The sequence below is a fragment of the Mugil cephalus genome, chromosome 1 (genome assembly GCF_022458985.1).
Source record: "Mugil cephalus isolate CIBA_MC_2020 chromosome 1, CIBA_Mcephalus_1.1, whole genome shotgun sequence".
NCBI classification, from domain to species: Eukaryota; Metazoa; Chordata; class Actinopteri; order Mugiliformes; family Mugilidae; genus Mugil; species Mugil cephalus.
In genome coordinates this window covers 34,517,978-34,542,206 of record NC_061770.1, presented here as the reverse complement: position 1 = coordinate 34,542,206, position 24,229 = coordinate 34,517,978, and the positions used below count along the sequence as shown (strand labels likewise).

General features: G+C 41.6%; 1 protein-coding gene across 3 annotated transcripts in view; it reads right to left on the bottom strand.

Moving 5' to 3' along the window:
- Nucleotides 1–1,847: 1,847 nt before the first annotated feature.
- lrch4 (leucine-rich repeats and calponin homology (CH) domain containing 4) overlaps nucleotides 1,848–24,229 on the bottom strand; it is a 46,293-nt gene continuing 23,911 nt past the window's right edge. Inside the window, exons 2-18 of one of the 3 annotated variants that reach the window (XM_047593344.1) lie at nucleotides 23,108–23,252; nucleotides 22,887–23,016; nucleotides 22,643–22,748; nucleotides 21,744–21,990; nucleotides 20,783–20,879; nucleotides 19,488–19,608; nucleotides 17,261–17,373; nucleotides 17,121–17,173; nucleotides 13,892–14,044; nucleotides 13,577–13,645; nucleotides 13,320–13,374; nucleotides 13,169–13,232; nucleotides 11,806–11,907; nucleotides 11,612–11,709; nucleotides 11,325–11,462; nucleotides 9,313–9,390; nucleotides 1,848–2,152 (exon numbers count right to left, since the gene is read on the bottom strand). In XM_047593344.1, coding sequence (XP_047449300.1) covers nucleotides 1,997–2,152; nucleotides 9,313–9,390; nucleotides 11,325–11,462; nucleotides 11,612–11,709; nucleotides 11,806–11,907; nucleotides 13,169–13,232; nucleotides 13,320–13,374; nucleotides 13,577–13,645; nucleotides 13,892–14,044; nucleotides 17,121–17,173; nucleotides 17,261–17,373; nucleotides 19,488–19,608; nucleotides 20,783–20,879; nucleotides 21,744–21,990; nucleotides 22,643–22,748; nucleotides 22,887–23,016; nucleotides 23,108–23,252 — 1,925 coding nt within the window. In that variant the 3' untranslated portion in view covers nucleotides 1,848–1,996. Of the gene's footprint in view, nucleotides 2,153–5,452; nucleotides 8,990–9,312; nucleotides 9,391–11,324; nucleotides 11,463–11,611; nucleotides 11,710–11,805; nucleotides 11,908–13,168; nucleotides 13,233–13,319; nucleotides 13,375–13,576; nucleotides 13,646–13,891; nucleotides 14,045–17,120; nucleotides 17,174–17,260; nucleotides 17,374–19,487; nucleotides 19,609–20,782; nucleotides 20,880–21,743; nucleotides 21,991–22,642; nucleotides 22,749–22,886; nucleotides 23,017–23,107; nucleotides 23,253–24,229 lie in introns of those variants that run through there. The other 2 variants (XM_047593336.1, XM_047593326.1) reach the window with 2 other exon arrangements.

Here is a 24,229-nt window from a genome sequence, read left to right as displayed (position 1 = left end):
GCTGATGTATAGGAGTACACAGAGGAACAGCTGGGCCCTTGTTTCAATCTGGCTAGCTAAGCATCTAGCGGCGTTCGAGTGCAGCCATGAAACCACCTTTATTTATTTACCTTTCTTCTCAACTCTAGGTTCAACTGAGGTAAGCAAGGTTTTTAGAGCCCTGCAGCCCAGACCGACCATGATACACTGAGTCTGAGGCCTCAATAGACGTGGTGGCTATTAACAGTACTCAGACATAGTGGAAGAAAGAGAAACAACAAACAAAAAATATGATACATATACATTATTATTATCATTTTGCATTTAATACTAAGCTATTAGTACTAGGCAAATAATACACAGGTACTCATATATATATATATCCAATATTGCAGGTTCTGGATTTCATGGGGACCGGGTGTAATATGTGGCCTCCTGGTTGGCTCAGAAGCAAAAGGGGCGGGGCCTACTGTGTACAGGAAGCTTAGATTGACAGGTGGCGCTCTGTATGAAACTGTGCTGAATGAGTGAAAGGCTCAACTGAAATATGTCAGATTCATGCTAATGTGTATTTAAAAAACGATTTCAATTTATTTATATAAAAATGTCTAATCAACCAAAAATTTTGTGACGCCCTGTTGCTCTACAGCCTAACCATCACCCCTGGAGTCTATCTGCCAAACTATTAACCTTTCACATTCACGTTTCCTCAGTAAATGTCCGTTCTTCACCTTCTTGATCTCACCATGATCTCAGCCATTGGGAATTAATGCACGTTTTGTATATCGTTAGCTTAATAGCATGACAGCCTAAGTCATATTTGAGCGTTTTGAGAAAACAACAAAAAATGGCATTTTTTTTTTCGATATTGTAACATTCAGTCAAAAATTACTGACTGAATAAATGATGCTATTAGGCTAATGTTATGTACTGTAAATGTATAATAAATATCAGGGGTGATCTATGTGAGAAAACTTTCCATGGTGCAAATTTGTAACGTAGCATCTTGCAAAGTAGGTTTTACACATTCAGTTCTGTGCACAATTCTCCGGATAACACAGATGACATCTTCAACACCTTTAAAAAATATAGTCCCTCTATAGAAAATATTTCTCTGCAGATTCTCACCGTGAATCCCAGATTGCATGAAAAAAAAAAAGTACAACAAAAAGCTCAGGTTGTGTGTATCTGCTGCTACAGATCTGTTTACTCCTGTCGGATGAAGTCGGAGGTGAAAACAGTTTTTCTAACCAAACCGCCTTGGATTGGAGTGCTTCACACAGTTAATTAAACCTGTGACTGGAAGCGCCACCGCTTCACAACACCATGTTCACTTCAGCAGACTGTCTGTTTAGGACGTTTTGTTACACCTCGGCGACACGCGTTCAAGGCATGAAACACGTTTTCCTCCAAAATAAACCTGTCACAATCCCACCATGTCCACTAACCTGCCTTTTTCCTCTTTACTTTCATATATCACATATTTACAGTGATGTTTCTATCTCCTGTTGTGGTTATTTTATCTGTCCTTCTATTTATAGCCATGTCTGAAATGTCACTTTAGCAAAGAAAAATCACAAATCTGCACATATAAATGCAGAAACCGCAAGCATACTTCAGCTAATGGATTCATTTTTCTTCATTGTGCAAACCTGCCTGACTACAATTACATAAAAATTGCAATTAACCTCCAAACAGTCGGATCAGATGGACCCGACGACACTGAAAGTCACTCAGGAGCCCGGAGGTGACTATGAACCAGGCTTAAACGTGTTGTAACTTTAAATGAGTTCATCTCTTTACTCGATATTTATGTTGTGCCGTTGCAAACTTTATTACGACACGTGGAAAAAAAGACGCAACAAGGCTTTGAGTCATGTACAGATTTAATTAAACCGTGTAATTGATGTCTTGATGATGGACACAGTGTGGCTGTGGAAAGGGAATGTAATAAACCGGTCGAATATGAAGCGTGGTAGAAAAAATAAGGAAACACTGATTCGTCTTCGGTGTGGAGCTAGGACTGCGTTGAGCCGGCAGACTCGGGCGTTTCCTGCTTCGGCTGGGGCCGAAGCTGGGGGCCGTCGGCCTGGTCCACCAGCGTTTGGACGGTCTGGGCCAGCCGGCTCAGGCCCTCGTCCTCCATGATGAGCTGAGGGGAACACAGGGAATCCTGGGGGAGGACGGGGGGGAAGAGAGGTGGGTGAGCACATGCGAAGAAGAACAATGCAAACACATCATGCACCAGTCGCTTTTCAAGATCCACCACCCAAAATCTCCAAAACAATCAACATGCCCACTAAAAACAAAATTAACAAAGATGTCAGACGTAAAAATCCACTGATCTGATTAAGAATTTAATCATCAGAAACTCTGATAACGGGCTCCATTAGTACTTTTCAGTTACAAAATCACCTTGCATGCAGAGGTACTCCAGGAGGGGGCATCACAAAATCTTTGGTTGATTAGACATTTTTCATGAATATTTTTCTACTAAATTTTCCCCCAGAAATTTCTTTAAATGCACATTAACATGAATCCAATATATAGAATTTAGGTTAGCTGTGTTTGTTTAGAGGTGAACTACAGCCTGTTTAATATAACAGATGTTCTTCTGATGTGAGGAGTGTAAAGAGTTAACAGGTTTGCCACAAAGGCCGTCTGTAGCAAAGCATGTCATTTCAATCTCATATACAGCGGGCGGCCACCAGAAGCATCCGCGACACCCTGACAAATGTTGGAGCATTTATTGCCTCCAGGCCTGGAATGAAAACCCATTAAGTCAGACTTACTTCCACCTTCCTTTGGAGCAAGGAGCCGGATCAAAATAAAAAACAACCACGTACACGCTTGCATTGTGAAACAGAAGAAGCCGACGTCTCTGATCTGACTTTTATTAAAGTGTCTCTTTTTTTAAACTCCTACAACTTTGTGCATCGGTTACCCACAGACAGAAGGATGAGCTACTGTGGCTCGAGAGGCAGTGGGTTTACAAGCTTGTATTGCTTAATATCGTGAAATAGAGGCAGCGTAAGGTAATGAATTTAGTTTAACTCTGAGCTAAAAAAAAAAAAAAGTATTTTGGTAAACTATCTTTTTGATGGATTTATGACGTCAGTTTTGGCCAATGGACATCTAACTTTGCACAAACACTGAGAATTGGACTTAAAGTGATACTGAAGACGTCTTTAACCCAGGAGTTAATCTGTGAAATGAAAAATTAGTTTTACAGATGATGAATTTATCTCTGAGGGAGGTTAATGTAACCGAGATTTTATGCAGATGTTTTAACATGTTTGGATCCTGTGTTCGTGTTAAACGAGGGCATAGCAACACTGAAGTTGTTGCAAAGCAAAAACACCCATTAACAAAGAAAACCATTAGCATTCAACGCGCTAACATGTGCTTGTTTCATATATGGTTTTAAATATGTCAACGGTGGTTTATTGCATCACGAAAATGTTTAGATTGCCATGATTAGGGTTGGAGTAAAGCGGATGCCGTGGTTTTTTGTATGACCTCAGTAGCTAAGTTAGCTAAGTAAGTAGCTATGTTTTCCTTTAATCTCTTAAACATTTACCAAACAGTTTTCTGTGTCGTCAATAACTAGTATTTTTTAACCCCGTCTTTTCAATTTGACGCCAATAAACCAGTGTTAACATTTTTAAAGCCACATATCAACTGACCACGTGTTAGCATGTTGACTGCTAATGGTTTTCCTTGCTAATGGGTGGGTTTTTCTTTCCATCAACTTCAGTGTCACCATGTCCCTGCTTAACACAAATACAGGATCCAAAAAGGAAAACTTAGCTACGAAACCCATAAAGAAAAGCACGGTCTCCGCTCTACTCGAATGCTAATCATGGCTATCTACCCTATACTGGTGTTTCAAGTCATTTCAATTGTGAAAGAGTGGCCAATAATGTATCTACTGGAATTATAAGATAAACATATTTCTGATGATTAAATCTTAAAATCTTTAGATATGTTTTGTTGTATGATTTTTTTGAAAAAGCCTTTAATGCAGCTCGCCATCATGATTTTTCTTTGCTGCTATGATCTTACGTGATAAGCTGACTCCTGAACACACTTAAAATGTGTACAAACTAAAAGCCGCTTTCACAGCGAGCGAAAAACCCGCGTCGACCCGCGCCGTGTTCTATATTTAACTTGACCTAGTGCTATTTATAAATATACATTATTATCATTATTTTGTATTCAGTATTAAGCTATTCAAATAATATGCAGGTTCAAACATTAATTTTATTATTTCTCTTTTTATTATTTCAAACCTGACATAAACATACTTTTCGTGTGTATTTAAAGAAATTTAAATTTGTGGGGGAAGATTTAACAAATTGTCCTTTCAGACAAACATTTTTTGAACCTGAAATTTCTTAAGACAAACAAGGTTAATTTCTGCACAGCGCTGCCCCCTGCTGTTTACTTCTTGTGTTACGCATGCAACTCTTAATTAATAAAGTGCGACGCTTAGTGGCCAAGTTAGGAATCTCAGCTCTAGACTCTGGACGAGGTTAAATAAGGTGTTGGCAGTTCCAAATGAGCCCATTTTGTATTTTATGGAGGCTTCAAGCTGTGTTTACATCAACTTCAGTCACGATCATTGATTACCAGGTGGACTCGGAGCTTCCCAGAGCCTCAGTGCCGTGCGCGTTCACCGTGTACAAACCTAGAGGCAGACTTCTTCCTTCTCTCCGACCTTGGCTCAGTTGCACTCACCTGCTCCACCGCGGGCCCAGCTGGAATTTATGACGTTAACCTGCTGTTCGGAGAGCACACGGGAGCTTTTAAAGCACAGGGCAGGAAGAGAGGATTCACATCAGGGTATCTGCACCGGCCGCCCATTCGTCCACCTCGTTGCGCGTGATTGAACGTGGCGGGGAACTGACTTTTAAGACCAAATCCAAAAGAGGTGTTATTCTACATTTTGCTCACTGTCCAAAACTCTATCTGTGGTATTAAGAAGCAGACGTGGGGAACAAAAATACTAAAGCCCCATCCTGTATTTTTTTTTTTTTTTTAAATCAGTGCTCGGGTTGGGCGTATCGATATCAATATCGGTAGTATCGATACCAAGGTTAGTATCGATACCGGATTGATACTAGTGTGATGAGACCGTTACGTTTTAAATGTTATAATGTTGTGGGTGATCGGTGTATGGTGCATAAATTATAAAATCAATAGAAAATATAGGCTAACACCAGAAACGACCCAACAACAAGTGAGCCGTCTCCATGACAACAAAGCCAGTTCCACGATCCACGTTCAATACACTTGATTAAGCTTAATTTTTTTTTTTTTTAAAGTTATAAGGTAGAATTTGGGTCGAGGCAGTTGCAGATACCCAGAGCATGGTTATAATCTCTTGGCTGATTTAAGCAAAAAGCGCAAAAAAACGAAAACAAAATAAACAACAAAAAACAAAAAAAGCAACGCAAGCGGACAAACAGCACATGGTCAAAGTTTCCTTTTTAATAATTTCTTTACAGCTGGAAAAAAAAACCAACAACAACAAAACTGTCACATATAGATTCGTATAAACTCAAAAAAGACTCTCAATAATAATAATTAATAATAATAATAAAGGGGTATTATATAAATATAAAATATAACAGTATTTCTGTCCCGATAACGTAATTTTTTTTTTAAGAATATAGCTCGGTCTAAGCCAGTGAACGCATGTATTAGCTCGTGTGTCGCTTATCCAGTTTCTTTTATAAAATATACATTTGAATTTGAAACAGTATAAATCCCATCTTAACAGCAGGCTAGTAAAAAAAAAACAAAAACAAAAAAACTAAATATTTATTTATGCAGATGTTGGGACACAGAAACTGACGGTGGACGGTAAAAAAACAGTGTGCTATACGTCTTGTCTAAACGCACAATCTGGTGCCCAAAAGTGTTTAAATTAAATAAATAAAAATTTGTATTAAGAAATAATTATGAATACAGCAAGTGAAACACAAATAATTTGCGTTGCTGTTGTAGGGCAGGGGTTTCGTTTTAATTCGTACGGCCCCATTCTGGAGAAAAAGAACAAGAACGTCATGAAAATGTTACATTTAATTAATTGTACTTTTCCAAAACATTTTATGAACATCCTCAAAGAAAAGTTTTTGGCTCATTGCTGCCACCTGCAGTTTGGTTGTGGGTCTTAGTGTTGACGTTGTCTTGGCAACATTTACTAAAACTTACCCTAGTGGACAAATTAGGTATAGCATTTACTTTTATTGAAGAATTGTAGCTGGACGTCTTCTGTGTAGTTATTTGCTAATTCATCCCATTTCAGGCCAGTTTTTGGCCCACGGGCCGTATGTTTGACAGCCCCTTTTTATCACTTCCAGGAACTTATTATTTTCTATAATGTCACATTTTAAGTCGAAGATCTCTACCAGATTTAGCCACTTAATTTAAAGCTTCGCATGAAAAAAAATAAATAAAAATTTGAGGGTAAAATCATTTACCAAATTGAGACTTAACACTTGTTTTAAAATAACTGTTTTTGCTAATTATTGGAGCGAAGCAAAAGAACAAAAAAAAAAAAAAAAACATATTTTAGGAGATTAAATCCAAAAATTTCCCATTCCCAATTTCCCAATCCCAACATTTTTTAGTTTTTAATTTTCTGGTGGCCTGGATCTCCCGAATCTAACAGGTGAAGTCAGGGAGGGGATGTAAACTTTTAATTGAATATTGATTATTTAATTAAGTTGTGATTTAGCAACACTGATTTCACAAAAGCTTTTATGAGGCTCTAAAAAAAAAATAATAATAAAAATATCTGTTTGACCCAAATTAGTGTTAATAACATTTAACATAAAAAACCCAGAACAGAGTGCAAAATAAATATTAAAAAAAAAAAAAAAAAAACTAAAAATAAAAGCAATAATTTAATAAATTGTTTACATTTATACAAACATGAACGTGGTCAGGGCGGACCATTGACAACAACACCAAAAAAATTAAAAAAATAAAGAAAAAGAAAAGAGAGAAATCTCCTGGAGGAGATTCGTACCGTCTCTTTAAGGAACTGATGCAGCGACACCGCCCCCTGCTGTTCCCACTGAGCAACAACACACATAAAAAACAAAGTGGTCTCCAGCCAGTTGTTCAGTAACAGGCACTGTTTCAAGCTGTGTCCAACTCTGTGGTGTGACAAACTGCACCACTTTACATCCAGCTTCCTTCCACATTTAATGAACTTGCATTTATCTCATGGCTTTAAAAAATAAAATAAAATAAATCACATTCACAGTTCAGTCCTGGGGGGTTTCTCAAACAGATTCTCAGTACAAAAAGGGTCCGTCTACTTCTCTCAGAGGCACAGTTAGTGTCAGTGGTTGAGTGGGCGGAGCTAAAGAACCACAGCCTCTAAGGAACTCATCCACGTGAGCAAAGTGACCGACGTCCTAAGATTTACGCGAAGAATAAGAAGAAATCAAATGAGCTTTTTTGCACCGGTTTAGCTTATTGTTCTGGTTTTTACAGCCCCTCGACTTTAATGTTCTGTTCGCTCTAAGTGCTTCAACTTCAGGAGCAGGAAAGTGTTTTAGTGTAAAAGTTCCCCGCTCTGCATAAAACAGAACTCTCACCAAGTAGAAGGAACTTTTAGTTTTTTTTTTATTTATGTAGAAGTCGACGATCTAATATCCATAATCTCTCTGGGACTTTGGCAAACAAACATGCATCTTTTTTTCTGGAGGAACTTTGAACCCTAAATTCAAGTTCCTGGAGAATAGTTCCTGCAACATTTGGTGGTAGAAAAAGAAAATGTAATGTAGCTAAGGGGAGTTAGAAGCGTCCAGCTTTAGTCTGTAACAGAGATTCAACAGAGGACGTGGTTCCAGGAACTCTCACTGAGGAGCGGGAACTTTTAATGTATCTGTCAGCAGCCTAAGGTTATGATCTCTCTAGGACTTTGGCTCTACTGGGCGATATCACACATGCATCCTATTCTGGAGGAACTTTGAACCCTAAGTGTAAGTTCCTGTAATAAAGTTCCTGCAACATTTGCAGGTGGAAGAGCAAATGTAATGTAGCAAACAAGTAGAGTTATTAGTGTCTATGTTCACACAAAGAATGAAGCTTTAGTTTGTAACTGAGCTTCAACAGAACACATGGTTCCCGTAGTTCCACCACAGGAACTCTCACTGAGCAGCAGGAACTTTTTCACACACACACATATATATATATATATATATATATATACACATGTCAGCCACCTAATTTTATATCTCTGGGACTTTGTCTCTACTGTGAAATCGGGAGCTTCAACCCTAAACCTTTGCTCCTGGAAATAGTTCCTGCAGCTTTTGGTGGTGGAAAAGCAAATATAATGTAGCAAAAAGACTTAAGCGCCGCGCGCCGCCACGTTTGTGTCCATGTACGCAGAAAGTATGAAGCCTCAGTCTGTAACAGACATTCAACAGAGGACGTGGTTCCCTCGTTCCACCCGTTCACACCTCAACCAATGAGAGACTTTCTGCCTCTGAGCTGCTCTGCTTCGTGGCCGAGGACTCTTCTCCAAACATTTGTATTAGCGAAGGCTAAACTAGGCTAAGGCATTTCACCGTCTGCTCCATCTGCTCTCATCCCGTCCGTCGCTGCAGTGCTTCCCCTGTCGCTATAAACCACCAAATGAAGCGCTGTGGCTTCGCTGTGCTCTCTGTAGTGTGTTATTTAAAAAAAACAAACAAAAAAAAAAACTCTCGAGTCTGTAAAGTACGTTTGCGGCGGCGCTTTAAGTGAGCAGGTAGCAGTAGAGGACGTAGAGCAGCGCCATGGCTGCAGAGTAGAAGAGCAGGAAGTCTGTGGACAGCAGCGAGGAGAAGGAGGACGAGGACGAGGACGACGAAGAAACGGGCGAGGAGTGACGGTCCTCCGCCGTCTCCCCCCCGTCCACGTTTGCCTGCAGCAGGGCCGTCACACAACGCAGCACAGCGGGCAGCTTACACAGAAGCACATCAGAGCACGCACACACTTCAGTCTGCACAAACACACACACACACACACACACACACGGGAGGAAAATACAAGTAGTTAAATTGTTAAAACTAGGACGTAAAAGTAAGACGCAAACATGAAGTGCAGGAAGCAGAGTTAGGGTTGGACTGGCCGGGGGGGGAATTTGTGTCAGTCCAACTCTAACAAGGACGCATGTAGCAACACAACTCAGCTGACAGCACGCGTCCAAGTTCAACATTTCTTTTTGTTTGTTGTCTTGTTTGTCGAATGTGTAAAAGCTCATCCGGGAGTCGTAAAAAAAAAGGAAAAAGGCGGGAGAAGAGTCGTGAGAGGCGGGTTTTTTACCTCGGGGATGCCAAGCTTGCGACAGGCGGTGAGGAAGTTTTCCACGTTGAGTCGACACTTTGCTGAACTCAGTTTTGGCTGAAAAACATTTTAGAACATTTTAGATGCAGAATCAATCCCCCTGTTCAGTAATTACGTCAACTTTCCTGTAATTTAATGCTTTATTTGTTTGTTTCTCGTTGTGCGATTCTGTTTTCTATGGTTTTATTTATCTCCGTGTTTAGAATCTTCTTTTTTAAGGTTTAAAGTCGACAGCACCTTTCGAAATATATTTACCGTCATATTTAAAGTACTTTATTTGCATAACTGCTAATGCTGCAGATCATTCTTGCACTGACTGTGGTTTCATGCAGCATTAATAATACTGTGTGTTGTACTGTGTGTTGTACTGTACTCTGCATGCTGCCAAAATAACCGACGACTATTTGTAATCACCATATCTGCTTTTATACATAGACAATCGACTGCTGTATATTTTAGTCCATGTATTCGTTCTGTGTTCACTTGTTGTGTACCTGAATGACTAGAGAGTCTAAAGTGCAGTTTCTCCTGTTTCTGTTGAGCTTTTAAGGAGGAAACTATGTAAGAAATGTCCTGGAGGTGAGAAGAGAAGGTGAAGATGGAGGAGAATTCATGTAGCTTGAGTTAAAAGTTAAAACTTCGGTCCAGACCATAGACTGTATATAAATATGGACGGTGGAACAACTCCTCTAAAGTGGAGCCAAAGTAAGTAGAGCTCCCCCTGGTGGCTGGAGGCTGCAGTGTAGGTCATAAGCTCCACCCCCTTTATGTTAGTGGGCAGGAGATGGGAGTTAAGAGATGTAAAAAAAAAAAACAATTAAATAAGTAAGTACAGTCCATAATTCAACATTTCTTTGTAAATGGTGGAAGTAGAGAAGAACGGAAACGTGGAACTCTCACAGGAACTCTCACTTAGGAGCAGGAACTTTTTTATATATATTTAAATATACGGATCAGTGGCCGCCTGATTTGAATAATTTCTCTCAGAGTTTGGCTCTACTGGGCGTAATCAAACATTTATCCTGTTCTGGAGGAACTTTCAACCTGAAAAACTAAGTTCCTGGAAAATAGTTCCTGCAACTTTTGCTGCAAGTACAGTTAGAAGTGTCCATGTTCACACAAAGTATGAAGCTTTAGTCTGTAACAGAGCTTCAACAGAGGACAGGGGTTCCCTTGTTCCACCACAGGAACTCTCACTGAGGAGCAGGAACTTTTTCATATACAACATGTCAGCCGCCTAATTTATGATCCCTCTGGGACTTTGGCTCCGTTGGGGGATATAAAAGATACATCCTGTTCTGGAGGAACTTTGAGCCCTAAAGTCCCTGGAACTTTTGGTTGTGGAAAAGCAAATGTAATGCAGCAAACAAGAGCCAATGAGAGAAAGTGGAGACATGTGCTCCATATTTATATACAGTCTATGGTTCGAGCCTTTTATCTGACAGAATTAATCTTTAAGAAGTTAAAAGATAAAAGATAAAACCTCAAAACACAACCACTCAAGCAACACCTCAACCCACATCCACCAGGAAAACCAGACTTTTAAATTCCATCGAGCTCGCATCAAAAAAGAGCTTAATACCTGCAGCCTGAACAACAGACGCCGATGTGTGGAAACAAATAACCCTTCTCGGACAAATAAAGTCTAAAGTCTATTTATGAATCACAGTATTTAAATTCAGCTTAAATCTAAATAAGGCAGCATTAAACAGTCATTAAATTATTTATTATAATAAATTACCGTAAGCAGAACTCATTATATTAAATATATTATTATATTCTGTGGCTTCACTCCGCACAACAACCTTCAATCCAATCATGTCCAATCTAATGTAGTTGGCTTATTAGCTAAATTTGAAGCTTAGAGCATTAGCCTGAAGCAGATTTATGTCATAAACAAATGACAGGGACACCACCAGCAGCCTTCTGTGTACATGACATTCATTTACAGATAAAAAAAAAAGAAAATGGGACAGGGCTGGGACACTCACCACTGCTGGGGAGGGAATGTGGATGATTGACACGGAGCGAGGTCTGATTTGATTGACCAGCTGGCAGAGGACGGTGCCGTTGGACAAGGCCTCGCCCAGGTCCTCTGGGAGGTTGATTTTCAGCCGGGCCTCCAGAGTCTGAGGAGACGAGACAATATGTCAACATGGATTGTTAAATGTGATATTTAAGAGAAAGTGCGATGGGTTTCTGATCAGATATCTTGGACTTTTACTGAGAAAACCGTTGTATTTATAGTATAATGTGTCTTTATGGTGTGTGTTTGTACCTTGCGTAGCTGCATGATGTCCGGTCTCTCCTCTTTGGGCGAACGCAGCGTCATGCGGGACTCACTTCGGCCAGACTCCCCGAGACTGAAGACGGCTGCTGCCGAAGGAGAAGAAGAAGAAGAAGATGAAGAAAAATGTGTTGAATCCCACTGAGGGAAATGAACTAAGAGTGCGTCGTGTTGACGGAGAGTACCTGTGGGTTTGACGTTGCTGCGGGAGGACGTGCGAAACAGGAAACTGTTTGGTTTCTGAGCCTGACCGGGAGGAGGGGACGTCTTCGGAGAGGACGGGACGTCTGATGAAAACATCCACAAAGTAATTTATGTCACGGGACAAGAAGGAGACACCACTTGATCTCTGAACTCTGAACTCTTAAATCCAGGTCAACTGATCTTATTCTGTGTCTAACCTGACACCTCAAACCTGGGCCCCTGGTAGTCACATGACTCCATTATATGAATGGGAATGGATAAGGATGAATCTGATCAAATACAGTAAAAATGTCAAATATCACTAGTTTTCTTATAAATGAAACACTAACATTACATAATGTATGTTTTTATAGTGGAATCGCAGCCAGATTAAGAAATGTAGTTATAATGGAAGTCAATGGGGCAAAAAATACTAACGCAATCAAATCAATTGTATTGCTAAGCTTTGACATATCTAAGACTCTAATCACCACTCATACACCTACAGTTTATGGAAAATTGTTCAGTTTTTGTCTTTTTTTGTAAAAACCTTTTTTCAGACTTAAATTTAAAGGGTTAAAATCCTGAAAATTATTGAACTGTTGTCAAGTTTAAGTAAAAAAGTATTTAAAAAAATGGTAGTTTCTTTAAACGTGCATATTTTTTCCACAATGGTGTCCAGAGGGTGCAACATTTTAAATCTGTCACTATCTTTTATGAAAAAATAATGAATACGTTTTTGTCATTTTGTTTTTGTAAAAAACATTAAAAGTTCGTATTTTCAGACTGGAATTTAAAGGGTTAAAATCCTGAAAATTATTGAAATTGTGGTAGTTTTGAGCAGGTCTGAAGTTGTTGAAGTGATTTATGGAAAGAAAGCAGAAAAAATTATTGATGTATAAGGATTTTATGGCAGTTTTTTTTTGCATGCATACATTTTTGCCGCAAAGGTGTCCAGTGGACCAAAAATTTTAAATCTGCCACTGCAGTCAAATCAATTTAAGTCTCTAATTACCATCAAAGTACCATTCATCTACTGTTTATTTTATGGTAAATAGTTTAGTTTTTGTCTCTATTTGTCAAAAAAAACAAAACATTTACAACTTTGTATTTTCAGGCTGGAATTTAAAGGGGTAAACCCCTGAAAATTATTGAAATTGTGTTAGTTTTGAGCAGGTCTGAAGTTGTTTAAGTGTATATTTTATTGATATTTTTTTGATTTTAGGGTTTTTATGGCAGATGAAACCAAAGGAAAAAAAACAAAGAAGAGTCTTTAGTTTGAGTCTGACTGTCTGACAGTTCCTATGCAACAGATGATCACACACTAAACACAGCTGTGTCTGGGACCGTTTCCAGGGCCTGTACCTGTTCTGCTGCTGGATCGGTGTAGATACGTTGGATGAGACACTGCGGTCATCTGGTCGGCGCTCTACCACAGAGAAAATAGTTATAACTCATAACACACGATCAGACCGTGCACAGAACTATCTGTGAAGTCAGGAGGGAGGGGACTCACTGCACATCTGTGCCGCAGACCGGACTGGGCGTTGTTGTTTTCTGGCGACCCGCCACTAGGGGGAGACAGACACCACAGTTAATTCACTGAAGGAACGAGCACAACTTCAAAGCAGCTTTAGTTGATGTCTGATTCCACAAGGACTGAGAAAATGAAAGAAAAACTTAAAGCTTTAAAACAGAAAATGCATTTCTTGCTGCTGATCTGCTGGGTGGTGGTGGAGGGGGGGTGTCTGCTGTTCAGAAAGCCCTACTTACCAGGAGCTACTTCCTGTCTGTGGTGCCGTGGCCACATGACTTCCTGTTTTGGTGGATGACTTCAGCAAACTGCAAAATTACGAGTTTTGACATGGGAGAGCGTATAATTAGATATAGACAGTCAGGGAGTGGCCCCCCTCCCTGACAGACAGCGGATCCATAGCTGGTGAAACACATGACCAGGCGCTGTGCTCCGGTGATTGGAGGAAACACAGTCACATTCAAGGTGTTTATTGTCACGTTCCGGGTTCAGTTTGTGAAAGATGGCATCAAATTATTATTATTCTTATTATTTTTAAAAACTGCGGAGCCTACCTGGCCTTCTCCCTCTGCTGCTGAAGCCGTTCCCTCTCCTGCCAGATGAGCAAGGTGCCGGGCCTCCTCCGCTCCTCCAGGGTCGGGCTGGAGGGGGACACGGGAGACGACGAGGTGGACGAGGGGGGACCCAGCTCCACGTGGAGGCTGGTTCTGGGAAAAAGAAAGAGAATATGACTTTGCTCTGTGTTTAATATTTACACGGGACATCTATTGTAATGAAACGGTGTCTGGCGACAGGATGTTGTTAGCAGGGGGGGTGGCCTTGGGTCCTTGGGAGGCCAGGTCAACACCTTGTGCTGTTCTTCATGTTTTTTCCAGTTGTTCCTAAAGTGTCCTGCTGGGGGGCTGCTGTCATCAAGGAGTGTCATAGCTATGGGGTGGGGGTGTCTGGTCTGGTCTAGGTGGGGGCTACATGTCTAAGTAACATGAATGAATGCCAGGTCCAAAAGTTTCCCAGCAGAACATTATGGTCAGTGGTCATAATGTTGTGGCTGATCACTGTATTTATTCTCTTTTACTTATTTTAACTCAGTCTTTTATTTTTATTTTTTAAGCTCATTTACTGAAGTCTGCACAGATTTCTTTACAGATACTTCAGCTGGATTTAAGCCAAAATGAGAATAACTCTCAATCCGATGTGATTTGAAAGACGCTTCAAGCTCATAAAACCGTCAACGGACGAGTTTCCGCTCAGAAAACTTTGCATTGAGGTTCCATTTTAAGGCTCCCTTCTATTTTTGGAAACTCCCAGAGGAAGCGTTCGCGGGGCCAAGATGTGGAACATCCGTTTGCCGGAGCTGCAAACTGTGCTGGACCCTTCCTCGGTCCCAGGGAGCAGCAGACTGGACGTCCAGACGCTGAATCTGAATCATGTGCAGTATATGAGGTTTAATGAGGCGCTGGGAACCGAAAAGGATGGAAAGTAACGCAGCTAATGACGCTCCCAAAGATTAAGGACAATGGGGGTAATGTATGAGGCTGCTTTGTTGCACCAGAGGCAGATGAGATCTGCAGATGGGGGAATATATGGAGGGAATTATTAAATTATTCATCTTGGAATACGATTCAGACCAAAGAAATTAATCATAAAATTATACAAAGAAGAGGAAAGTTTTAAGGGCAACATATATAAAAGAAAAAAGGAAGAGCATTGGAAGACAGTGAGGTACGAGATGTTGGGTAAAATAAGGACAATCGTTTTCATGTTTGTTTGGGAAGCGTCTCTTCTCTCTTATACCTTATTGGCAGGAGCTAAAGAAGAGCATGGAAACAATTCTGAAAGTACAACTTCTGTTTACATTAGAAGTTTTATTTAAGAGAAGCGGGAGGCGCCAAGGTCAGGAGAGAAATCCATGTTTCAAATAACGCTGGTGGCCTTGGAGGAAACGTCTCAAAGCCGACGAACCAAACGCTCAATATTCATAGAATGGAGAAGCTGACATTCTCCATTAGACTAAAAACAGGTACTTTAAAAGAATTACTGGGAAAACTGGGTTGATTTTGTTGACTCCGTTGAGAGGTGATGTAGATTATTATAGTTTGTGCGCTTTATTTGATGTGCCAGGGAAAGGGCTAGGGTCAAGGCTAGAGCTAAGGCTAGGGCTAGGGTTAGGGCTAAGGCTAGGGTCAAGGCTAGGGCTAGGGTTAGGGCTAAGGCTAGGGTTAGGGTTAGGGCTAAGTCTAGGGTTAGGGCTAGGGCTACGGTTAGGGCTAAGGCTAGGGTTAGGGTTAGGGTTAGGGTTAGGGATAGGGCTAGGGTCAAGGCTAGGGCTAGGGCTAGGGTCAAGGCTAGGGCTAAGGCTAGGGCTAGGGCTAGGGTCAAGGTTAGGGTTAGGGCTAGGGCTAGGGCTAGGGTTAGGGCTAGGGTCAAGGTTAGGGTTAGGGATAGGGCTAGGGTCAAGGCTAGGGCTAGGGTCAAGGCTAGGGCTAGGGTCAAGGTTAGGGTTAGGGCTAGGGCTAAGGCTAAGGCTAAGGCTAAGGCTAGGGTTAGGGCTAGGGACTCTGCAAGAGAGGTGAGAGGCACTGTAGCCGTTTCAGACACAAAGATGCCGGGTCACGGGTATGTTCCACATTTTATATGTTTATGGAATTAATAAAAAAAGTTAATGTATATATATATATATATAAAGAAACAGACAGAAGATTAAAAAAAATACTGGAGCCTTGTAGCTAAAGCTGCAGTAACATATTGTCTGTATTTTCAGCCTCTTGTCCATTAGCTTCTATTAAGACACAGCGCCACAACGTAATAAAACATAAAGCTAAGGAGAGTCGGCGAGACGAAACTTTCCCGAGATGTCGGCGCCAGCCTGCATGAAGTTCACCGAAGGCCAGTTAGTGACTGAGTAATGAGAAGTGGCGTCTATTGACATTTCCCAGCTCGTCAAACAAGACCTTGAAATAAAAACAAGGAAGGAAGAGGGCGAGAAAAAGTGATAAAACCTCGACTGTATGTGTACATTTTAAGAGACTGAGCACACAGATTTGAAGCGGGAACCCTGAATGAAGAGTGGAAGAACCCTGACAGAGACTGATGTACAACCATCCGCCATAAGAATATGACCACCAGCAGGGAAACTGAATTGACCATCGTGTGACAGTTCAATGTTCTGCTGGGAAACGTTTGGACCTGGTATTCATTGGTGTGGATGTTATTTAGAAATGTAGCACCCTAGACCAGACCCCCACCCCATTATGGAAGCAGCCATCCTCCTAACACTAACCCCAAAAAAACATATGAAAAACAGCACATGGTGTTGACTTGGCCTCCAAAAACTGATCAGGTGTCTGTGGGATGGTCCACTGAGGTCCCTCTAATCAACCCACAGGACCCCCTCAGGAAGCCCAGGTCCATTCTCTGATGAGTCACAACTGTTTTAAAGAATCATTTTTTAATGATTTACTGGCAAAACTCTCAGAGGTGCAGAAAACTGAGACCAGATTTGTTTGATGCATCTGGTTCTTTGTTCCCTCCACCGACCAGAGCCGATGAATAAATTCACCTTCTGCTCCTTTGAACCTCTGATTTTATTAGAAACAGTCACATGTATCTGTGCCTTTTTCCAATTTTAGGCTAAGACTTGCCAGCCACCGACTCTGTACCAACAAAACAGTTGTGAGTTTTAAATGAATGTCTTTAGTTTGATGCTTTAAACTGAATCACTGGTTTGCACTTTTGCTCCATTGTGCACACAAATAAATATTCTTCTTTTGAACCAGTAATTACCTGCAGGTTGCTGAGTCCTGGGTTTGGGATGGTGACGTTTTCCCCTTCTGCTCCTGATAAACAACGGAAAAGAACAGTCAATAATAAGTTGCCTGGTTTAAGATGTATGATAGTGATATCAGCGTGATTGCTACTGGTACCAGAGAAGAGGCCGTGAAAGGAGGCGTGGGTGGATCTGTCCTGATCTCCTCCTCTTCCTCCCCCGTCACACTGCTGTCCATGTCAAAGTCCACCTGCTCAGCTCCTCCGTTCACTGCAAAGGCAACGCAAGCAGAACCTCGCTCAAACACTGCAGGACACGTCTCGGCCTTTTAACTGCACTATGGGTGTTACACATTCCAGATAAGCTTTATAACACACGCCTGGTTTGAATACGCACCCTGAGTGATTTGATTACAACTATCCACCTTTAGGAAGTTGAACAGACTGTGCACGAGTCCCAAACCAACATAGGCTTTTATTCTGTATTCAAATGAACACTAGGGACGTCCCCATCGGTATCAGGGAAACAAACTGTTGTGTAACAGTAGTGCAAACTGAAAATGATGCCGTCTTGTATGTCTGGACCTCCTGAGACCCTCATGTTGGGACGTTAAGTTCTAGGTTTATGGCACAAAGTACAAAACCTCAACAAATTCTATGGTTGAAACTTGTTTATTTGTGCTTATTTATTTTTCTGGATCGATATGACCTACAGATTTAACAAATTCTATCAATGGAAACGAGCTTCAACGTTAGTTAACATCGCTAATTATCAGGTACTCGTTGGAATTTCATTGTTTGCAATTTTCACATTGGTGACTTTATTACATTATATAGTGAAATAATCCCAGTGTCCACATATGAGGACATTATTTTTTTCCCCTTAAAAACTACTTCCTGTTCAAAGATGATGCTTTGTTTTTAACCGTCTTGGCTCCTACTGATCACAAATACCTTAAAATAATTAATAATTATTGGTAAACAAAAGCTCTTGTTTTTTTAACTCAATTTGTCCAATGAATTATCACTGATGTCATCTGATCTACATATATACAACTTGCATTTTAAGCTGCATTTAAAATTCCTCAGGGGACTATGTAGAATATTGCAATATATCGCAATATCATAATATCGCAGTAACATATCGTATCGTGACTCAAGTATCGTGATATGTATCGTATCGTGAAGTCCTTTTGCTAATATCCACCCCTAGCCATGATCATTACAGCATCGTTACATTACGATGATCGACTTCTGTAACCCTTGCTCTCTGGTTTATGACACAGACAAGACAAGGGATTTATAATTTCTAAACCCCTCGAATGTATAAGCACTTATGCCATAAACCAGATAGTTGGTGATGTCCAGGGAAGAAGTTGGAGGCAGCTACAGCTGTTTGCCCTCAGGTCGAACCAACTCGGCCAAATACCTGACCCTGCCATCTTTGGCTCGTTTTCCTTCTGTTTTTCCATTTTCCATCTACAGATGGACATGGAAATGATCTGTATCAGGCTTCAGCCAAGTCTGATTATTTTTGTAGTTTTTTAGTGTCGGGCTGCCATAAACCAAAACCACATCCCTGTAAACGTCAAAACATCTTATTCTTCTTTTCCTAGTGTCAAAGCTGCCAAAAATCCAAGTAGAAGAAGAAGAAGAACTAAAATCATGTGACTAAACTTGTGTGCTGTGTGGACAAACTTCAGTCTGGAAGATGTTTGTGAATGATGCAGGCGGTGGTACATTAATCAGTACCAGCACCTTGATTCAACAGCTACAAACAAAACAGAAAACTGAATACGTCAAATACACTCAGGCAATCTTCCTGGAAAATCTCCCGGAGAGGGTTAGGGTTAGTGAGATCAGAAGCTACCCTCTCCACGCTACATTAACTTCGACAGAAATATTTTGTAAGTAAGACCAGAAAAGCCTTTACGAATCTCCAAGGGAATGAATATTAAAAGATCTTGTATAAACACCACCATCGTTTGGGGCACAGAAAAATAATATGCAAACAGCTGCTGTCAGAATAAAAGATCTCTAGCTGCGTACTATTGTTTCAAAACCACAAACATCTCTGTTTGCCGTGGGTGCGTCCTGATAGGGTGACCTCATACAAACTGTGGACCATAATAAGCTGTAAAATATCTCTCTTAGCATCTGCGGCCATGAAAGCTAAAAATATATAATACTTCATATTAATAAACTCAGCTACTTAACATACTTCTTCATGAACACGTTGCTAATTTACCACATGCTAATACATTTACCATACATATATTCAGCAAATGTTCTTGTTATCAATGAGCCAGGCATCATTCAAGTTTTTTTTCCAGCCATGACGCCCTCAAATGGCTCTAATTACACATCATAGACACATCAACTTACAGCAGGTGTGCGCTTGTTCGCCTTTTCCAGCTTTGTACACCTCCTCCTCCTCCTCCAGGTTCCTGTGGTCTTTGCTGAGCTCAGCGATGCGGAGGGAGCGCTCGGAGAAGTCGTCTGCTGACTGAACACACGACACCAACATGCCGTCATTGATCTGCAGTCAATCGTTAACACTCCTACAGCCGTGGGTGCGGTGGACGTTGGCCTCGGTTTATGTTACGAAGTAAGACGTGTTTTCAGGCCGTCAGATTTTTTTGCATCATTTGCAAGTTTTATATTATGCACATCTGCTATATATGAAGTTATTAAAGCTCAGGGACTAGACCACACCCCATATAATTTGATTTCCAGCGCTTACCTATAAACATGTGTCCTAACTAGAGATCGACTGATATATCGGGCCGATATTTGCCCTTTTTTACTGGTATCAGCACCAGCCGATACATGGCTGCATTCACTGATACATTATGAGTTCAATAAATGTTTATGTTTAAATTGAGATTTGTAACATTTAATTGTCTATCGACAAATTTCGTCCCCTTCATCTCTTCCCTTCAAGCCGATTTCATCCCATCGACCAAACACTTTTCAACCCATCCTATTCAACCCTTTTCATCCCACCTCATTCGTTTCCCCTAAACCCCCTTTCATCCTATCCCTTCCTTTCCTTTCCCTCCACCCCGGGAACCTTTTTCAACCTTTTTCATCCCATTCCCTTCCACCCCATTTTATGGCACCTCATTTCATCCCTTCTACCCCTTTCATCTCTTTCCATCTCATCCTCTTGACCCCTTTTCATCCCGCCTCATTCGTTTCCCCTAAACCCCCTTTCATCCTATCCCTTCAACCTTTTTCATCCCATCCACGCCTTTTCATGGCACTCTTTTCATTTCATCCATTTGATTCTTTTCACCCCATCCCCTTGGCGCCTTTCATCTCTTTCCATCCCATCTCCTTCGACCCTTTGCATCCCACCTCATTCCATCCCCTTGACCCCTTTTCATCCCATCCCCGTCAACCCCTTTTTATGGCACCTCATTCCATCCCTTCAACCTTTTTCAACCCATCCCCTTGACCCCTTTCATCTCTTTCCATCCCATCCTCTTGACACCTTTTCATCCCACCTCATTCCATCCCCTCAACCCCCTTTTCAACCCATTCCTTGACCCCTTTCATTTGATGCCCTTCGACCCTTCTCACCCCTCCAACCATTTCTCTCATAACCCGTCTACGAATAAACTTATTTGCTTCAATGAAGCCGAGGTCTTTAGAAAATGAGTGCCCGGTAGTTTTACCTCGTTTCCAGACCACCGTTTGCTGCCACTGTCCACACTGTTGAAGCCAGAGTCCAAGCCCCCAAACTGGCCGGCAAACAGCTCCTGGTCTGACAGGCTGCAGGGGAAATATGTAGAGCATCCATTAGGACAAGCTAAACACACACATACATAACATACACACACACACACCAGTCCTGTGTGCTGGTCATTAGTCTAAAGGGCAGTGACTCGTGTTTTTCTTCTGAACTCCAGCTCAGTGTTACTTCCCCCACACGAGACTCAGGGCTACATCATCAGCCGTTCCCTTATCTCCGTCCTTGGTGGAAGGGGCCGCTCACGAGGCAGCCAGAGGGAAGTCCATTCAAGTTTATAAATATTTGATCAACCCTGCTTCCGTTTAGTTATAGTAGCCTTTCACTGTCATCAATTATCGGACCTTCGCTCATTTATCCTGTGAACTCACATTCTTCCTATTTTGGTGTGAGGCTGAATTTCAACAAGCTTAGGGTGTAGTTTCGAAAATCTATAAATAGAAGTGGTAAAAAATATTTCCTTTGGACCTGCCTATTTCTCAGTAACAGTGCCTTCTCTCTGAAATCATATTCTCTGACTCGTCACTTCAATTATGCATATTTAAATACACATTTAAACATTCTACCTCACTATACTTGATTTTTTTAGCCTTTTTACTAGTCATCTATCCATACTGTGTGAAGACCTAGAGGCAGGGTGTGGTTAGCCTAGCTTAGCATAAAGACTGGAAGCAGGAGGAACTACTATTCTGGCTCTCTTCAAATGTAGATCCAAATGTAGATGCTTCTCTACATATGGCCAGCAGGCCTGTGATGCATCTCCTGCCACATTTATGAAGATTGCCAAACCAGTTCTGGAGAGCACAGTTTTTGGTTTTGGTTTCTAAGCTAAATAAAAACATGTTTGCAAGTTTGCTCGTTCCTTCGTCACTTCCTGCTTTCCTCACCAGCTGTTGAATCCGGTGGGCCTCAGGTGTTTCTCCAGCTCCTCCTGGCTCCTCTTGCAGGCCTCCATGTTGAGGTACTTGAAAATGTGATATTTGCCCTTGGAGCAGATCTGCGCCGGCGGCATTTGCAGCGGGTTGTTGTCCAGCGAGATGGTCTGCAGGTGCCGGAGGTGGCGGTAGCACAGGGGCACGTGGGAAATCCGGTTGCAGGACACGTCGAGCCGAACGAGGGGAAGCTCGGATATTTCTGAAGGGGTAGCAGAACAGTGCAGCTTTAAATCTGTGAAGCGAAACCATTTCAACTAACGCGAGAGCTACTCTGATAAGTTAGAGGCTTTTAGGTTGTTTGCATGTTTGAAGGCCCAGTTTCAAACCAGTGACCCTACAGTTCCATATCTGCAAACCAAAAACCAGGCAAAAAAAAATCACTTCCAGGTCAGATGATACCAATAAATCTAATTTCTGTTTAAGAGCTTTTCGCTGGAAAGAGTAGAGCTTATATAAACTTATAGGGAAGTAGAAAGGGCTTGTAATCTCTCTGCTCTTATAATCATTTTCATTTCCTCCTAACGAGGTCAGAATCGAGGCTCTAACGAAGTACGATCCATTAGACATGCAGGAAGTCAGAAGCAGTTCAATACTTGTACATGTTAAACGATCAATAGCGCACATTAATGATGCAAACGGCCTCAGAGTGAGTGTCTCTCTTGGACGCTCCGAAGGGAAAGTTACAGGCTTTTAAAAAAAAAACTACTACGCCATCATCTTAATTAGCCACACAGCTGATAAACTGGACACAATAACCTCAGTCAGCCTGAACTAATATCTTAATGGATTCACATGAGCCGAGATGCGTCACACGGGTTGAAGGGTCAAAGATCAGGAAACCGTGTCTGCACCTTCAGGCAAAGTGGTGAGCTGGTTCCTCCTCAGGTTTAGGTCCCTCAGACTCTCCAGCTGACCGAGCTCCGCTGGCAAATGCTGCAGCTCGTTGCAGCTCACGTCCTGAGAGAGAGAAAGCAATTAAAAAAAACATTAAAATAAAGGCAACTAGACTTAAAGACATTTTGTCCAAGAGGATTCTTCAACTCTAAAGAACCTCTACACCGATTACGCAGAGTGTAGGAGTGCATTTCCCATTACCAGCTGTCGGAGGTGAGTGAGGGAGTATATGGAGGGGGGCAGTGTAGTCAGCTTGTTGTTGCTGACGACGAGCACCCGCAGGAGGGGAAGCTGAAACACCGACGGGGGTAAACTGGACAGGAGATTACGACTGCGGAGCAAACGAGAAGAAAAGGGAATGAGCGAACTCTTGCAGATGTCATTCAGTCGACCCATCTGAGGCACCCTTCGGTTTGGTTTACCTGAGGTTGAGGTAGGTGAGAGCCTGGAGGTTGCCCAGGCTGGAGGACAGCGAACGCATCCCATTGTGGTACAGGCTCAGCGTCTCCAGGGAGATGAACTGGCAGAGCTCCTCCGGCAGCTCACACAGGCGGTTCTTGGACAGATCTGAAAGCGAAGGACACGAAAACAAACATTAAACCGGTCCATCACACCCACATTAAGTTGACACAAGGAAGTGACGGGCAAACAATGCTGAGGTTGTACAGACTAATATTGGGATAATGGTGCGTAGACACCGTGACTAAGCCGGCGTGAGACATTTATACTTGTGCACTCGACAGTGCAAAGACGAGTCCTACGAATATTTGCACCTTCGAACGTCTGGAAATACTAAACACGCTACTACCAAGTGGACCAATCACAGCTCTTGCGGCGTGCGTTGCCGTGACACGTAGTTACATTTCTGAGAAGGTGCATGTCAGGTTGTGGCGTCTGAAGCCCCAAACTGGAACTGGTTATGCCCCAAAAAAAGATCTACCAAGCTTTACGTGGTGCGCCTCGTTAGACTCTGGACTTTTTTTTGGTTATTCTAACAATAGCAAGTTCAGAAAACATCCTGTGTGTAAGTACTTTTGCCCATTTGTTTCCAGAAACACCTCAGACGTTCGTTAACTGGCAGTTATTACCATCGTTTCGTTGTTCGTTCTGTCTGATCAAGAACAAACTGCAGTGAAGAAGGTAAGATACTTGGAACACATCATCAGAGATGAGGTGGCTTATAATGATGCTTTTAGGATAAACTTCCAAGCTGCACTTTGCATGCAGTGCTGAGGACTTTTTAGTTTTTTTATCTGACTCGGGTAACAAAGTCATCCAGATCTTGGTCGAGCCAACACTGAGTAATACCAGATACTTTTCTTGGTTCTGGAAACACTGCAGAATTTTTTTTTTGCATGTGTTTTAGCTTGTTTTCTTTTGGATTTTGTGTTTTATGGACCATACTGGTCTGGAATAAAGCTAAAGTAAATCCACTGAGAGTGTAATAAGCTTCCAGGAAGAGAGGCACAAGTGAAATTACTGTAATGTTTTTCAAATGCACAAACAAAGATTACGGTAATTATAGTAAAATTCACTTTCGGTTT